The 16478-nt window shown below is 59.5% G+C and overlaps 1 protein-coding gene across 1 annotated transcript; it reads left to right on the plus strand.

Annotated features, from left to right (window-relative positions):
- The first annotated feature begins 1772 nt into the window (after window positions 1–1772).
- PLK5 (polo like kinase 5) lies at window positions 1773–15403 on the plus strand. The gene is made up of 18 exons (XM_032625356.1): window positions 1773–1866; window positions 5100–5225; window positions 6823–6940; window positions 7998–8304; window positions 8961–9074; window positions 9228–9344; window positions 10028–10157; window positions 10277–10364; window positions 10456–10551; window positions 11173–11371; window positions 11502–11628; window positions 11808–11884; window positions 12018–12102; window positions 12352–12429; window positions 12952–13108; window positions 14024–14153; window positions 14236–14346; window positions 15000–15403. Exons 1-18 carry the CDS (start codon window positions 1773–1775, stop codon window positions 15183–15185), a joined length of 2340 nt encoding a protein of 779 aa, XP_032481247.1. The 3' UTR covers window positions 15186–15403.
- Window positions 15404–16478: the final 1075 nt, after the last annotated feature.

Consider the following 16478-nt stretch of genomic DNA (forward strand, 5'->3'; position numbering starts at 1 on the left):
CCACCCCCATGTGCCTTATGCCCCAAGCCCCGGTCCACCGCGCTATGCAGGGTGTGCATACAGCAGGCAGTGTACCCTGCAAGGAGTGTATATACCAGGCATTGTGATCTGCAAAGAAAGCATACAGCAGGCGCTGTGTCCTGCATGGAGCATATACAGCAGGCATTATGCTTTGCAGGCAATGTATGCAGCAGTCACTGCATCCTAGACATGCACACAGTAGACACTTGGCCCTGCAGGGAGTGTATACAGTAGGTACTGCACCCTGCAAGGAATGCATTTAGTAGACACTGACCCTCCCAAGGAGTGTATACAACAGTCAATGTAGCCTATAGAAAGTGTATACAGAAGTCACCGCACCCTGCAGGGAGGGTATACAGAAGGCACTATGTCCCACAAAGAGTGCATACAGCAGGCACCATGCTCTACAGAGAATGTCTACAGCAGGCATTGTACTCTGCAGTGAGTGCATACAGCAGGCACTGAGTCCTATAGAAAGTGCATACAGCAGTCCCTGTGCCCTGCAGGGACAATACACAGGAGGCACTGGGTCCTGCAGGGAGTGCATACAGTAGGCACTGTGCCCCGCATGGGGACCCTAATGCTTATGGGATGGCCAGATGGGGCTGGGGTGAAGGTGTGGAGTCCTGTACCCACCCATGCCCCCTCTCCCCAGTCTTTGTCGCCCTGCAGATCTCCAGCCTCCCCTCCCCATGCAGGAGCTAACTCAGCTGGATTCAGCAGATCCCCAGAGGAGGCAGAGAGCTCAGCTCGAAATACCTGCTGCAGGTGGAGGGGTGGTTGTGAGGTTTGGAGGCTCCAGGTGCGGCGGCATCTCACCCACCCCCCACCCCCCGCAACTCATGCCCTGGTCTGAACTCAGGCCCAGGGGTCGGCAGGGTCCCCCTACGCTGAGCTCCGGCCTGGACTGCATCCCTGACGCTGGGCCCGGACAGGATCAGGCCGAGTGGACACGAGTCCTGATGGATGTGGGTCAGCCTAGGCTCCCTCTGTGGTCTCACAGCCTTGAGCCTCCCCCTGCCCCCGTCCCCAACTCCCTATGGCCTCCCACAATCCCTCAGGCCTGGGCACGTGGTCCACAGGATACTCCAGTCTCCTGTGTAGGTGGGGTGGGAGGGGTCCTGCAACCCCAGAACCCGGGTTTCTGGAGCTGCCCAGCTGTCCCTGGGCATAAGCATGAATAGAGCAGGATCGGGGACCCACCATGGCCAGGGTCGCCCATGTGAGCTGGGATGGTAGTTTTCTCCACCACAGGAGAAGCCAACAGAAGCAGGAAGCAGAAAGGGCGAGATTTCTGAGACGGTTGTTTCAGTCCCTGGATCAAGCTGCACCTGAAGCTATCCATTCATTATTTTTCACTTTAGCAATTTGGAGTTTCTGTGACTTGTTATCAGGAGGTCCTCTCAAATAGGGAACAGCGTTTTTTGCATCACCCTCACCCCCCTGGACAGGTCCTGTTTCTTAGGCCACTGATCCTGTGATGGAGTATTTCACCTCTACACATCACCACCACCTTGGAGGCCTCCATATCTGATGTGACACCCCCAGCTGCCCCCGTGAGAGGAATCCTCACCCCCACCTCATGGGTCAGGATGCTGGGGGGGCAGAGGGGCAGAGTCACACGCAGTGACACTTGGAGGGCCTGGGATAGCTTCACAGTCACATCCGAATGGGTGTCCTGAGCTCCTTTTGAGGCAGGGGGCTGGAGGGACTTGCCTAAGTGGGGAGATGCTTGAGGCAGGACCTGGAGAATGAAGGGGAACCGGACGGAAGAGGGTGTGAGGGAGAGGGTGTTCCTGGCAGATGGAACAGCACGTGCAAAGGCCAGGGGGCCAAAGGAGCAGGGTGAGGACCAGTCCAGTGAGGAGGCCTGTGTGGCTGGAGAGCAGTGAACATGAGGCCAGAGGGGGCAGGGGCCTCGCATATTGTGGGGACCGGGAGCATGGGAAGGCTATTCAGAAACGGCAAGAAGTGTTAGGTGAGAAGGAAAAGTTACGCGTGATCTGATGCCGTTTATATAAAAGGAAAAGTACCTATGTTAGCATAAACTCAGACAGGAAGCGGACAGAAATAAACCCTCACCGTCGAGCATGGTGATCTAGGCGGGGGTGGGGGGAGAGGGGGTTGGGGTGAGTTTGAGTTACTGCCTTTTAGTTTAACTTATTGTAGTTTTTTAATTCTCTTTTTTAAAGAGAATTTTTATTTTGGAATAATTTTAGATTTACAGAAAGTTGCAAAGATATTACAGCAAGTTTCTCTCTATCCTTTGTCATCAGTAGTATAATGTCACCCCCCGCACACACACACACACAGGACGTCCGTGTCCTGGTCCTGGGACCTGTGACGTGTTACTTCACGGGGCAGAGGGGACTCTGCAGGTGGAATTAAGGCCCCTGGGATGGGGAGGTCCCTGGATTCCCCGGGGGCCCCAGCATCGTCACAGGGTACTTATAAGAGGGAGGCGGGAGGGTCAGAGGCAGAGAGAGACGGGAGATGCTGCACTGCTGGCTGTAAAGATGCAGGAGGGGTTGAGAGCCAGGGATGCGGAGCCTCTAGAAGCTGGAAAAGGCGGGAACCTATGCTCCGTTGAAGCCTCAGGAAGGACCGGCCCTGCCCACGCCTGGATTTTAGGACTTCTGACCTCCAGAATGCGAGGTGATAAATGTATGTTTTCTTAAGCCACCAAGTTTGTGTTAATTTGTTACAACAGCCATAGGAAATGACTATTTGTCACATCTAAGGAACTCACCTTGGTATATTATGGTTACTAATTGATAATATTAGTAATTACCATCACTATTGACCAAACTCCAAATGTTATTTGGATTCCATGAGTTGCTGTCTTTTTTTCCTTTTTCCCCAACTAATTTCCTTTTTCTGCTCCAGGATCTCATCCAGGAGCCCACATGACATTGAGCTGCTTCTCTCATAATTGGTCAAAAGACCTAAGCAGATGAAATACAGATTATTCCTGTGGAAATCTGGCTGGTTCTGATGGCACCCAGTACTTTGCATGCAGCGGGGTCAATCAATGTCCCCAAACAGAGGTTGAGAAGGCATCCAGCTGAGGACACTGGGGGAAGAGTGTCCACCCGGAGGGACAGCACCCACTCAGGACCCTGAGGATGCCCACCCAGCAGGCGGAGTCTGAGGCAGCTGGGGGAGGGTTTGGACTTTCCCAAGGCCCCCCAGTGAGTTGGGTCAGCACCTACACGGGACATAGCACGGAAATGCACAGCCTGTCTCTGCCATGGAGCCCCCAGTCCTGTAGGAGAGAAGTCAGCGAACTAGCAGGGAAATGGCATGATTGCAGGTTGTGAGGGTACCGCAGAGGGACTCATAGGGTGTGGGGGGCCCTTGCCTGGGTCCCAGAAGATGAGAAGGAGCTCCTGGACGAAGACTAGGTGGGGGGGGGGGGCGGGGAGTCCTTTGGGCAGCGAGAATGGCATGTGCAAAGGCCCTGAGGTTGGGATGAGCTTGGTATGGGATCTTAGACCAACAGAGAGGCCAGGGTGGCTGGGCCAGGGTGAGCGAGTGGGTGTGTGGGAAGGCCATGGGGGCCCACTAGCAGGCTTTGGATGTGATCTGATTTGGTTCTGGAAGGCTTCTTGCTGTCAGGAAGAGGCTGGACTGTCCCTGAGCCCCACAGCATCCCCTGAGTCCAGTTCTCAGGCAGCCCCTGGTTCTGTGAGCCTCTGAGGGCCCAAATACATCGTGGCCCCCAACCTGGCCATAGCCGTCCTTAAAGCTCCTGACCCAGGGCCCTGGCTGGTCCTGCGCATTGTGCCAGGGAGACCCCACTTGGTGTCTTCAGTCCCATCTCCTCCTCTGGATTATCCTTGGGCTCCCCTGCCAGGCATCTTGAAGGCAATGTCCCCAAAACTGCACTCTGGACCTCCCCTCCCTGACCCTGTCTGCCGCCCCACACCCTGACTGTGGACATGTGTCCTAGTGTCACGGGCCAAAGGGGAGAAGTTGGAGTGGTTGAGCCCAGGCTCTGCTCCGCTCTGGGGGGGCATCAAGCCCCTCAGAGCTCCCCACCCACATACCTTCCTGTCCCACATTTCACTCCATCGCTCTCCAAGCTGCAGTTGGACCATGTATGGGAGCCATTCCAAGCTGGGTGTACAAGACAATTAATGTCCAAGGTGGAGGCCCCGGCCAACGGGGGGTGGATGCCAGGGGTCCATGCGCCCCTCGTCCTCCCCTCCCATCCTCCCCGGCCCCTCAGTCCTGTTCTTCAGATCAACTCACGGCACTAAACCCTTGCTTCAGGGTCTGCTTTTGGCAAAGGCCGGACTAAGACAGGGGAGGAGAGACAAGCCCCCTGCGTCAGTCTTCTGCTGGCCTGGACCACATCAGCGAGAGGGAGTGGACAAAGGGGATGCGGGGGGCTCTGAACTGAGTCCTGGGCACCGGGAGGAGGAGCCTCAAAGGAGAACCGAAAAGATGTAACAAGAAAGGTGGGAGGGGCTTCCCTGGTGGCGCAGTGGTTGAGAGTCCGCCTGCCAATGCAGGGAACGCGGGTTTGTGCCCCGGTCCGGGAGGATCCCACATGCCGCGGAGCGGCTGGGCCCGTAAGCCATGGCTGCTGAGGCTGCACGTCCGGAGCCTGTGCTCCGCAGCGGGAGGGGCCACAACAGTGAGAGGCCCGCGTACCGCAAAAAAAAAAAAAAAAAAAGAAAGGTGGGAGAATAGCCTACAAAGAGGTGTCCCAGAGGACATGAGGGGACAGAGCTTCTAGAAGGAGCCAGTGACAGTGTGTGCTGAGAGGCAGGAGAGGCAAGGGCAAGGTTTGTTCCCGGAGGATGGAAGCTCAGGGAATGTGGCACCCAGGTCCCCACAGCCCCAGCTGGGCCAGTCTTGAGGCAGTGGGCACTGCAGTCATGAGGTGGCCTCCCGCCCGCTCTGCTCACGGGGCCCGTCCCTGGGGACCTGAGAGGTCTGGCCGAGGTCTCCCGAGTACAGACAGGCAGCAGGGAGTCCACTGCGTTTCAAAGTCCAGGAGGCAGGAAGCAAGAGAGGGACCCAGGAGCCGGGCTGAGTCACGCCTGCCTGCCTGCCTGCTCCCTCCCTAGTTCTGGAAGGAGGGGGCTGCACCACCGCGGACCCCGCGCCCAGCCCACCTGCCAGCCTCCTGAGGGAGGCCTCCCAGGGTCCCGCCTGGGCGCTGTCTCAGCAGCCACCCCCTCCACCTGCGGCAGGTATTTTGAGCAAGGCTCCCCGGCACTTCTCCTGGGAAATCTGCTGAGTCTGGGGAGTTATCTCAGGTCAGGGAAAGAACAGACTGGAGACAAATTAAGCCTCTGGCCTGGAGCACGGGGGCTCAGGGGACTGCGCGGCCAGGCTGGGGCTCCAGCCCACGACCACCCCGGCCTCCTGATCCCTGGGCAGGGGTCGGCAGGGAGGGTCAGGCAGCCCCACTGAGTTCCCCCCTCAACGCCTGCCCCTCTGCAAAACTGCCATCCTGTGCTTGCTACACACACTAGGCTTCAGTTTGCTCATCTGTAAAATGGGGGTATTAGCTCCCTAGGCCTGTGGTTTTTAGGGGGGTGGGGAAGCTAAAACGGTTTTCACTTTCTGATTGTGGCAAAATATACAATCACACAAAATTCACCATCTTCACCATTTGTAAGTGCACAGCTCGGTGGCATTAAGTACCCTCACATTGTTGGGCAACCATCTCCACCATCATCTCCAGAACTTTCTCATCTTCCCAAACTGAAACTCTGTCCCCATGAAACCCTGACTCCCCACCCCTCCCCCAGCCCCTGGCCCCCACCATCTACTTCCTGTCTCTCTGGATGTCACTCCTCTAGGACCTTCTGTGAGTGGAATGACACACAGCGTGTCCTTCTGTGTCTGGCTTATTTCACTGGGCATGATGTCCTCAAGGTCCATCCACGTTGTATCAAGTGTCAGAACCTCCTTCCTTTTTAAGGCTGAATAATATTCCACTGTATGGGTGGAGCACGTTTTGTTTACCCCTCATCAGTCGATGGACACCCGGACTATTTCCACCTTTTGGCTGTTGTGAATAAAGCTGCTATGAACATCTAAGGTTTTCCTTTTATTATAAAGTTTTCCATTCTAGAGTGCTGGGGGAGGGCATCCCTGCTCGAGGGGGCGCAGGCTGGCAATGGGATGGCTCCCCAGCCCCGTGGAGGAGGTTCAGCCAGGAAAACAGTGGGCTGCCGGGAGATGGGGGCAGAGCTGGTGTCTGCAGAGGGTGTCAGCTGACAGCCCTGCTGTGAGGCACTGGGCCAGGAGCTTTGGATTTCTTTCCCCCAGGAGGCTTCTGGGGGTCCAGTGGGTTCAGCTGCCTACTGCAGCGTGAGGCCTCTTCCTGTGCTCCCATAGCCCCCGGAGGAGAGGCCTAGGGGGCAGTATCGGGGGGGGGGCAGGGGCTCCAGACGCACCAACCTGCACTGCAGGCCAGGTTCGGCCACAGTCTGGTGACTCTGGCTTGCATGTCCCTTCCTGAGCCTCAGTTTCCTCATCGATAACGTGGGGCTAAGGAGAGCACCGACCTCTGGGATAAGCCGCTTCCTGGAAGGGGTCTGGCTTTCTGACGTTGGCCTCCAGAACCCGCCCAGACCCCCGGCTTTGGTGAATTCTGGGTGATCTCCTCTCCACCGTTTCCTGAGGGCCGGGTGGGTCTGTCTTGGGCACAAGTGCTGAGCAAACACCTGAATTTGCAGGCAGCAGAGGCGTGCCACTGAGAAGGACCTGGATTCCTGCCTGCCACTGTGGATTCCAGGGCGACAGTGATGTGACAGCTCAGACCCCCGGGCCCCCCAGCTGCCTTCCTTCTGTCACACCGCACCTGGTTCTCATTAGCAGAGGACTCGGGCTCCCCCGGCCGCAGCCAGCTGGCCCCCTGCACTGGCCTGGATGGAATCCTTGCCCTGGAGCTGAGGCCGGCCCCCCGCAAAGGTACCAGAGGATGGCTGCATCCAATGCACTGGGGCCCCCGCAGAGTCCCTCATGCCCTGGGTGCCCCCATTTGACATGCCAGGCAGACATGTGACAACGCAGAAGGTGTTTCCTATCCCTGGTGGCTTGGCTGGGCCGAACTCCGAAATCTGGTCTCTGGAAAATTCCGAGGCCTGATTCCAGCCCCACGGAGCCCTGCTAACCCCTCCCCATTCATTGTGTTATGTAACTTTTGGGGATTAATACCGAGGCATCCAGAGGCAGCTGCCTGGATTCACGTCCGGCACTGTCCCTTCCTGGCTGGGTAAGCGACTTAACCGCCCCGGACCTCAGGGTGTTCATCTGTAAAATGGGGACAAGGCCAGTTCCTGCATCTCGGAATCGGTGAAAGGGTGACTTGAGACAATACAAGGAAAGAGCTGGGAACTGAGTCTGGGGAACAGCTCAGAGATGCTCCCATGGTTCCCGGGGGGGGGGGGCCCGAGCCTGCCCACCTGTTCTCCATCCCCCTGCCTCTCTTTGGCTGCCCAAGCCAGGAGTCACAACCCCCAGCGTCTGTCCATCAGTACCCAAATCCTGCTCCTTCTCTCCACGGAGTGTCCATCATATATGCCAGCCTCACAACCCCAGCAGTGCCCCTTTGGGCTTCACGCCCCTCCCCACCTCCCTGAATCCTGCTGTGGCTCCCTAGTGCCGAGATAATCAAGCCTCGTGCATTGTCATATGGGGCCCGGGGACCCACCTGCCAGGAGGACCCACGGTCACACGTATTCAGGACGACTAGACTCAGACCTCAAGTGCAGTCTGGGGAGAGCCCTGCCAAGCCCTCCCTCCCACCCACCCTTCCCCTCGAAGCCTCGAGAGAATGAGACAATCCCTCTGACCTCAGTCTCCTGCTCAGAGAAATGGGCGTGTTGACAGTTCACGGCTTGGCGGGAGGCGCAGGATTGGAGGAGCAAGCGAGCTGAGCGCGCGCGGGACTGGCGCTGGGCTGGCGTGCAGGGGTGCCAGCGCCGCTCTGGTCCCTGAACTCCCGCCAGTCCCGCGTCCCCGCACGCGCCCGCCCCCTCCCGCGCTGGCCGCCCCGAGCGTCTGGACTCCACCCCTCCCCCCTCGGCCAATAAGACGCGTCCAGGCAGCGCGCGGCCCCCAGAGCAGCGCCGCGCGCGGTGGTCCCGGCCGAGACTGCGCCAGTGCGCCCGCCCCGCCAGGCTCCCGGGAGGGATGGAGCCCGAACCGCGGCGGCGGCGGCGGCGGCGGCGGCGCAGTTGCCGCCCGCTGGTCTCCGTCTTCCTGCGCGACCCGAGCTCGGGGCGCGTGTACAGGCGCGGGAAGCTGATCGGCGAGGTGGGGACCCCGGCACCCCAAGTCCGCTGACGAGGGGGCCGGGCCGGGCAGGGGTCCCGGCGGGGCGGGGCGCGTTCGCGCGATCGCGACCGCAAACGAGCCAGCGTGCGCCCCGGCTTTTGTCTCTGCGTGTGTCGCGTGTCCACGAGAGTTTGGGGCTGGCGTGGGTGGACGCCCGGGTCCGCGATGTACCCGCTGTTCTGCGTGCATCGTGTGGCGGGAACCGGTGTTGGGCACGTTGTGCTGTGTTGTGGGTTGTGTGTCTAGGGTGTGGGTGTGCGCCCAAGTGTTCTGCGACTTGGAGCCTTGGTGCGGACCCAGACTCTGTTGTGTTGTCCCTGTGCGTATGTGTCTGAATGTGTCATAGGTCTCTGCTTTCTGTGTTCGGGCGTTGTACCGTGTGTCCGGGGACTGTACGAGGGTCCGTGGGCTCTATATATCCAGGTGTGGATGTGTCTGTGTGTCTGAGTGTATGTGTCCCTGTGCCTTCGTGTACTTCTCTGTATTGTGTTGCCTTGGGTATCCAGGTACGAGGATGTGAGCCATGCATCCATGCGTCTCAGGGGTGTGTGTGTGTGCGTGTCTGTGTGTGAAGAGGCCTGGCCATCTGTCCCCACACCTGTGTGCCCTGAGCTCGTGAATCGCCTGCCCCGCAGGGCGCCTTCAGCCGCTGCTACAAGCTGACCGACATGTCCACCAGCTCCGTGTTTGCGCTCAAAGTGGTGCCTCACGGCGGTGGTGGGGCTGGACGGCTGTGCCCCGGCGACAAGGTACGCTCTGCGCATCAGTGCCCAGGGGCCCTGTGACCAAATCGGGTCCGCAGAGACGTCCCTGCCCTGAGGGTGGTGAGCATGCCCGTGGGGGCATGGGTACCTCGGGTGTGGGCACCTGCCGGGTGTGTACACGTGGGACCCCGCCTGCAGGTGGAGCGCGAGATCGCCCTGCACAGCCGCCTGCGACATCGCAACATCGTGGCCTTCCACGGACACTTTGCTGACCGTGACCACGTGTACATGGTGTTGGAATACTGCAGCCGCCAGGTGCCCAGGGGGCGGGGCCTAGAGGGAGCCATGCCCCCCCCAGTCCGCTGTGCTCATCTGTGGCCCCCTCCCATGTCTGTCTCTCCTTATCTGTTTCTACCTGTGACCACACTAGGCCCACCTGTGCTCACCCTTAATGCTCTAGTGCCCACCTGCCCACCCAGAGGCTCTCTCGACTCACCTTGGCACACCTATGCCCACCTGTGCCCCTCCTGCACTCAGCCAGGCCCCACCTGCCCACACCTGGCCTCACCTGGGCAGTCCTGCCCCCGTTCCCCAGGTCCGGGGCCCTTGGGGCCACTCACATGGTGCAGCCCAGAGCCCAGATGTCCGACAGGCAGGAATGCCTGTTCCTGAACCCACTTGGACTTAGTTGTACCTTCATAGACCCCTTGAACTGCCTGAGCCCAATTAAATACACCTGAGCTCTCCTTTGCCCAGAATGTACCCGCCTTGGGTTCGTCTCTTGCCGAAAAGCTCACTGTGGCCCCCTCGGCCCATCTGAACTCGTACGTTCCTCCTGGGGCTCAGAGCTCACCTCTGCCTGTCCCACAATCAGCCACATCCACCTGAGAGCTGAATTTACCTTTGCCTTCTTGGGTCCCTGGAAATCACTGTACCGCCTAACCTGGGCTCACCTGTGTCTCCTCGGCGCCGGTGCTGCACCTGCCGGTCCCCTGCAGTCACTGGCCCACGTGCTGGAGGCGCGGCAGACGCTGACAGAGCCTGAGGTGCGTTACTACCTGCGGGGCCTGGTCAGCGGCCTGCGCTACCTGCACCAGAGGCGCATCGTCCACCGGGACCTGAAGCTCAGTGAGGGCGCGGAAGGGGCCGCGGGGGCGGGGCGGGGAGGGGGCGGGGCGAGGGCGGGGATTCCACCCTCACGCCGTGCTCCTCCCCCTCCCATCCCCTCCGCCCCCCCGCCCCGGCAGGTAACTTCTTCCTGAACAAGAACATGGAGGTGAAGATCGGAGACCTGGGGCTGGCCACCAGGGTGGGCCCAGGAGGCCGCTGCCACAGGTGACTGGGAGGCTCTGAGCGGGCTCTCTGGGTGGGTGAGAGTGGGCCGGCTCTGGCCCCAGCCTTCCTGAGCCCCCGTTATGCCCCCCAGAGTGCTCTGTGGGACCCCAAACTTCCTGGCCCCGGAGGTCGTGTCCAGAAACGGGCACTCCTGCCAGTCGGACATCTGGGCTCTGGGCTGCGTCATGTGAGTGGCCCCCGAAGCCCCGGGCCTGGGGAAGGGGGACAGGACTGCCCAGCTGGGGCCAGGTGTGGGCAGGTGGGAGCAGGCACCGGCAGGTAAGGACAGGTGTAGGCATGTACAAGGGACGTTGAGTGGGGGCACAGGCAGGTATGAGCAAACACAGGACCAGTGTGTGCAGCTCGGGGGGCAGGTGGGAGCACACACCTGCCATCATCTGAGCGTGCAGGTGTGAATAGGGCATACGGCGGGATGATAGTTTTGAGTGTGCACAGAGGTGTGGACAGGTGTGTGCAGGTGGCAGATACACAGGCAGATGAGGGCATATGTACAGGTATGAGATGTGAGCATGCATAAACTAAACCTGGAAAGGTATATGCAGGTGTGTCCAGGTATAACCCAGGAGCAGGCAGGTGTACAGACACATGCTGGTGTCTCCTGAGCAGACAGGAATGGCCAGGTGGGAGCAGATGTAGGGCAGCTATGAGAAAGTGGATGTGACGTGGGTACGGAGTCAGGAAGTGTGGGAAGGTGTGGCCAGGTGTGCACAGGTAGGTGTGAGGCAACCCTGGATGCCCAGGACAGATGCAAGCAGGCACCCAGGTTCCTGCCCCCGACCCGGCCCAGGTACATGGTGCTGACTGGCGCCCCTCCCTTCGTGGCGGCACCCTTGTCGGAGATGTACCAGAACATCCGAGACGGCCGCTACCCCGAGCCTGCACATCTGTCCCCCAATGCACGCCGCCTCATCGCCCGCCTGCTGGCACCCAACCCGGCCGAGCGGCCCAGCCTGGACCACCTGCTGCAGGATGACTTTTTCACGCAGGTGTGGGGTGTCAGCGGGTCGGGGCTGCCCTTCTCTGGGGTGTCTCAGCAGACCCAGGTGTGGGTCAGGACCCCCAGCTAGCCCAGGTACTCAGGAGTGGCGTGCTGACGCCCAGCTCTCCACTCCAAAGGGCTTCACCCCGGACCGGCTGCCGCCCCACTCCTGCCACAGCCTGCCCATCTTCTCCATCCCCCAGCCTCTGGGCAGGCTCTTCCGGAGGGTGGGCCAGCTGCTGCTGCCCCAGTGCCGGAGGCCTTGTGAGTACCGCCCCGCCCCCTCACCTGCTCCTACCTGCGCCCCGCATCTCACACGCCTGTCCTCCTCCCTACCTGCTCTGAAATGTCACCGCCACGGCAGAGGCGGATGTCGGTGGCAGAGGTCTCGCCCTGCATGGGGTCAGGCTCTGCCCACCCCCCAATCCTCGTGCCTCCTGCAGGCCCCTTCACTCCTAAGGAGGCTTCAGGTCCAGGAGAAGGCGGCCCTGACCCTGACTCCATAGAGTGCGGTAGTGAGGTGAGGGCGCGGGGAGGGGGGCATGGTGGGGAATGTGGAGGGCATCCTCACAGGAAGGCTGGGCAGAGGGAGAAGCCAGGGGGTCTTCAGGGGGGGAGGCCAGAGCCCCCAACCCCTGCTGCTCCCTCCCCAGGCCTCCCTGTCAGAGGGAGGGGCTCCGTGCCCTGAAAGCCCTGTCCACCTGCTCAGCCAGGGGACCCTCGGGAGTGACCCGGCGGGTGAGCAGACTCTCCATCGTAGGTGGGAGCTGTGGGCAGGACTGAGGGTCGAGAAGTGGGGGGCAAAGATCCTGCCTTGCCAGGACCACGTCCCCTCTCCCGGCCTCAATTTTCCCACCTGTAAAATGACAATGATGTCTGGAATCCTTCTGGGGTGAAAATAGGACTTTCCCGGATGTGGGAGTTCGGGGCGGGGCTGGTTGGAGGGGCCCTGGCCTGCCTGTCCCCCACAGAGATCTGTCTCCCCAGGGCCCCAGGGGAGCCCGAGGCAGGAGGTAGAGGCAGCCATCAGGAGCCTGCAGCTTTGCCTGGACTCTGGCGCCCCAGGTAGGAGCAGCACAGATAGCTGGCGATTGTATTACAGACTTCCAGCTTCTCCTGTGGCCCAGCTTCCTGGGCCACTGGAGTTTCCCAGGGTTTCCATGATTGCCCTTTTTCTCTTCTGCAATCCAATCTAGGATCCCACATGGCCTTGAGCAATTTTTATTTTTTAATACAAAAAATGTTTAATGAAATAAAGCAAAGCCCTACGGTATTTTGGACCTTACAAGCATTTCAGATTTACTCATTTCCAGAGGCAGCTGTGATCCCAGGGTCCCTCAGTCCTCCCGCCTCAAGGCAAGAGTTGGTTTTTTTTTTTGGTCGCATGTGAGATCTTAGTTCCTCATCCACGGATCGAGCCCATGCCCCCTGCAGCGGAAGCACGGAGTCTTACCCACTCGACCGCCAGGGAAGTCCCAAGCGTTGGTGTTCTATTCCTTGGACTTTACTCTCCATCTCCTGTGCCTCTGCCGTCCTTCCGCCCGCCCCTTCCAGGACCCCTGCTCACTTCATTTCATCCTGTGCCAGCCACGCAGGACCCCCCAGGAGAGCAGCGGCCCATCCTCTGGGCCCCCAAGTGGGTGGATTATTCCAGCAAGTACGGCTTCGGCTACCAATTGTCAGACGGGGGCAGTGGTGTCCTGCTTCGGGATGGCACCCACATGGCCCTGCGTCCTGCAGAGGGGTAAGTTGTGGAGTTCCTACCCCCTGGGAGGCCAGGCCCTCCTTCCTGCCTTTCTTCATTCACTCCTCACAGATTTATTACACATCTACTGTGCACACCTACAGGTGCTTACTGCCTGGTCGGGGAGAACAATGCTAAACAAATGAATTACTAAGTTGATTTCAGGTGGCAGTTTTCTGAAGGAAACGAAGCAGGTGAGGTGACAGATTGGGGAAGTGGAGACGACTCTCAACAGAGTGGTTGTGGAAGGAGGGGCTTTCTGAAGAAGTGACGCTCAGGCGAGACAGAAATGATGAGAAACAGTCCGTCAGGAACAGCATCTGAGGCCTAGGGAACAGCATGTGCAAAGCCCCCGAGATGGGACTGAGCGTGGTGGGTTTGAGGAATGGCAGGGAGAGGGGAAGGACATGAAGTCACAGAGCCTCACAGGCCACTGTTGGGGTTGGGGCGGGAAGGAGGGGTCAGACTCACACTTTTTTTAAAAAAAATTAATTAAATTAATTAATTTATTTTTGGCTGCGTTGGGTCTTCGTTGCTGCGCGGGCTTTCTCTAGTTGCGGCGAGCGGGGGCTACTCTTTGTTGCGACGCACGGGCTTTTCATGGTGGTGGCTTCTCTTGTTGCGGAGCACAGGCTCTAGGCAGGTGGGCTTCAGTAGCTGTGGCGCACAGGCTCAGTAGTTGTGGCGGCCCGTCAGGATCTCAGCGTGGACAGGCTGAGTCTGTGGCTCCAAGGGTCTGGAGTTCAGGGGAGGGGCCGGGGCTGGATGAACAGAGAGGGCTGGTCCGTGCAGAGCTGGTTTCACATCATGGTCCAAGAGACACGGCTGCGTGAGAAGGTGTCCTCGGGTGTGAGGTGTCCAGGATGGAGGTCCTGACAGCTGGCACCGCCCTGTGCAACCCCCCACCCCCATCAGCCAAGTCATCTACATGCCCGACCGGGGAAGGCTGGAGACGTTCGCCCTGAGGGATGTGCCCACCCTGCTGGGTGCCAAGCTGGCTGTCCTTCGGCTCTTTGCCCGATACATGCAGCGGCGGCTGCGAGAGGTGAGGGCTGGGTGGGGCTGGGGGGTGTGCCAGGCGGTGGGAGCCCTCGGCCCTGAGGCCCCGTGGCTGGGTCTGTCCACAGGAGGGGGGCCTGTCCACAGCCGCCTGGCCGGCAGCCCCCAGCCTCTGCCTGCTGCGCTTCCTGGTGTCCGAGCGGGCCGCACTCCTGCTGTTCAGTGATGGGACGGTGCAGGTGAGTGAGGGTCCCCCCCGCAAACAGGGCTGTTACATTGCACGCTTCTGGGGGAAGCCCCAGGAAAATCGGAAATAAAATGTGTCTGAATGACAGCAAAATGTCCCTCAGGGTCATCGTCCTGTGTGGTTACCTGTAGCAGCTGTCGAAATGTCATTGTGTTGCAGAATCATTTTTAGGTTTTCCTGCGCAGTCCTGGCAATCCCTGGGACATCATAGCCACTCCTAAAACAGATTTGAAACGCACTAGTATACAATACTTATTATTTTTAAAAATTAGTATGATTTTATTTTATAGTCAAATCCCCTCTCTGTTCAGACCAGAGTACCCTGGCCTGGGCCGGGTCTTAGAGGATTGTCTTCAAATGGCCCTGCCCAGCAGCTGTGGAAGCTGGTACCCATGAGGAGCTTCTGTTCCCCAGGGCACAGGCTTAAGAGTAGGAGGTCTCACTGGGCGGCTCTGGGCGGAGGAGTCCCATCTGAGCCTCAGTTTCCCTGTCTGTGTGGTAGAGCCCTGGGCTCCCGACCCTGAGTTCCTAGGGGTGGGGCAGCCACTGAGACTCAGATCAGGGGGACCTCAGTCTCCTATCCACTTGTCCTCCGAGGGCCAGGGCTCCTTCTCCCCTCGAACCCAGCTCCTCCCACCTCGGTAGGTCAGCTGCCGCGGAGACCAGGCTCAACTCGTGCTGAGTGGTGGGTGTGGAGAGCTGCGGCTCACGGTCTGGGAGCAGGGCCAGCCTGGCACCTCCTACCCGCTGGGCGTCCTGCGGAGCCATGGCTGCGCTCCGGCTGCCCGCCAGCACCTTCAGCATGCGATCCACATGCTTCAGAGCATCTAGCTTCCCTGAGGGTCAAGGTGGACCTCTGCGTGTTGATGCCCAGGACCCAAGCTCCATTTCTGTCCCTTTTGCTCCGCCAGAGGGGACGTCCTTGGGGACAGCTGGGGGAGCATGCAGGGGCTATAGGAGGTGGGGGTCCTCACCTCGTGGCATGACTGTTCAACCCAGACTTGTGTTTGGAATTGTTCTTTTTTCATTAAAGTAAACTTGACTCCGCAGCCTGCCGTCAGCCTCTCTTTGGGGGAATTTGAGGAGCTTTGCCAAGGGGGCACCATGATCTGAGCCCACTGCTCCTTGTGGCAGAGACAGGCCAGATTTTCACCAACACAGAAATTCTTACTAGAGTGGGGTTCTGCCATGACCAAAAGTCTAAAATATGGAACATTCGGCTCAACTGCTGGGCAGTGAGGACACGTGTTGGAGGCTGTCACGCCGGGACAAGACACTGGACCAGGGTCACCCTGGTGTGCTGGACCTGTGAACCAAGAGAGCCGATTGCCAAGGGGGACGAGAGCTTGCACTCAGGACTTCCCCTCCCCACGCCCCGGAAATGCTTTCCAGCTCCCTGACTGAGAATGTGGTCCCTCTGGGTTTTTGTGAGTTTCAGTTATTCCAGCTCACAGTGGCTGAAACAAAGAAGAAGAGCTTATTGGTGCCTATAACTGAGAGGTTGGGACACATGACCTTCAGGCAGGGCTGCATCCAGGGCCTCTCATGGCAAGGGAGGGAATTCACCCTGGCCTGGCCATCTCTCTCCCCGAGGGCTGCAGTGTCTCTGGCCTCACACTGACAATATTCACAACCCTGTACCCAGCAGTAAGCGGTCTCCTCAGGTGTTTCTGGAAAGTCCTGGGACAGCACTTCCTCAGACCAGCATAGGTGACAGCCCTGCCCATGGTTGGGGGACCACCCGGTTAACCATTGCGTCTTCAGAAACCCCTCCAGGGGGCTGGCTTTGGCTGGTCTGGATTTGGGCTTCGGCCCTGGGCCTCACCCTCCCCTGGTGGGTCCTTCAGCCACCCAATCTCCATGATCCCCAACCAAGCTCCCGGGCACCTGGGCCCTTTGGGGTCCTTCTCTCCTCTTATTTCAGCAGCAAACTGACAAGCCCACTCCCTGCAGCTCCCCAGAGACCCCTCAATTCCTTACAGACACCAGGCCAACACCCCTTCTGCCCACCCCTGTCGGGACCCTCGCTCAGGCTCCAGGTCCCACCTCCCTCCCGAGGACGCACGCCCACCACCATAGACCCCTTGGCCGGGGTGGGGGTCGGCCACAGCTCTTCCTCTTGCT

This window comes from Phocoena sinus, chromosome 3 (genome assembly GCF_008692025.1).
Source record: "Phocoena sinus isolate mPhoSin1 chromosome 3, mPhoSin1.pri, whole genome shotgun sequence".
In the NCBI taxonomy this organism is placed as follows: Eukaryota; Metazoa; Chordata; class Mammalia; order Artiodactyla; family Phocoenidae; genus Phocoena; species Phocoena sinus.

Coding starts and splice junctions, on each gene's coding strand:
- PLK5 (XM_032625356.1), top strand. CDS start 1,773: ATGAAGGGGAACCGGACGGAAGAGGGTGTGAGGGAGAGGGTGTTCCTG. Junction 10,552..11,172: donor TGGGCTCTGGGCTGCGTCAT/GTGAGTGGCCCC, acceptor GACCCGGCCCAG/GTACATGGTGCTGACTGGCG. Junction 14,154..14,235: donor TGCAGCGGCGGCTGCGAGAG/GTGAGGGCTGGG, acceptor GTCTGTCCACAG/GAGGGGGGCCTGTCCACAGC.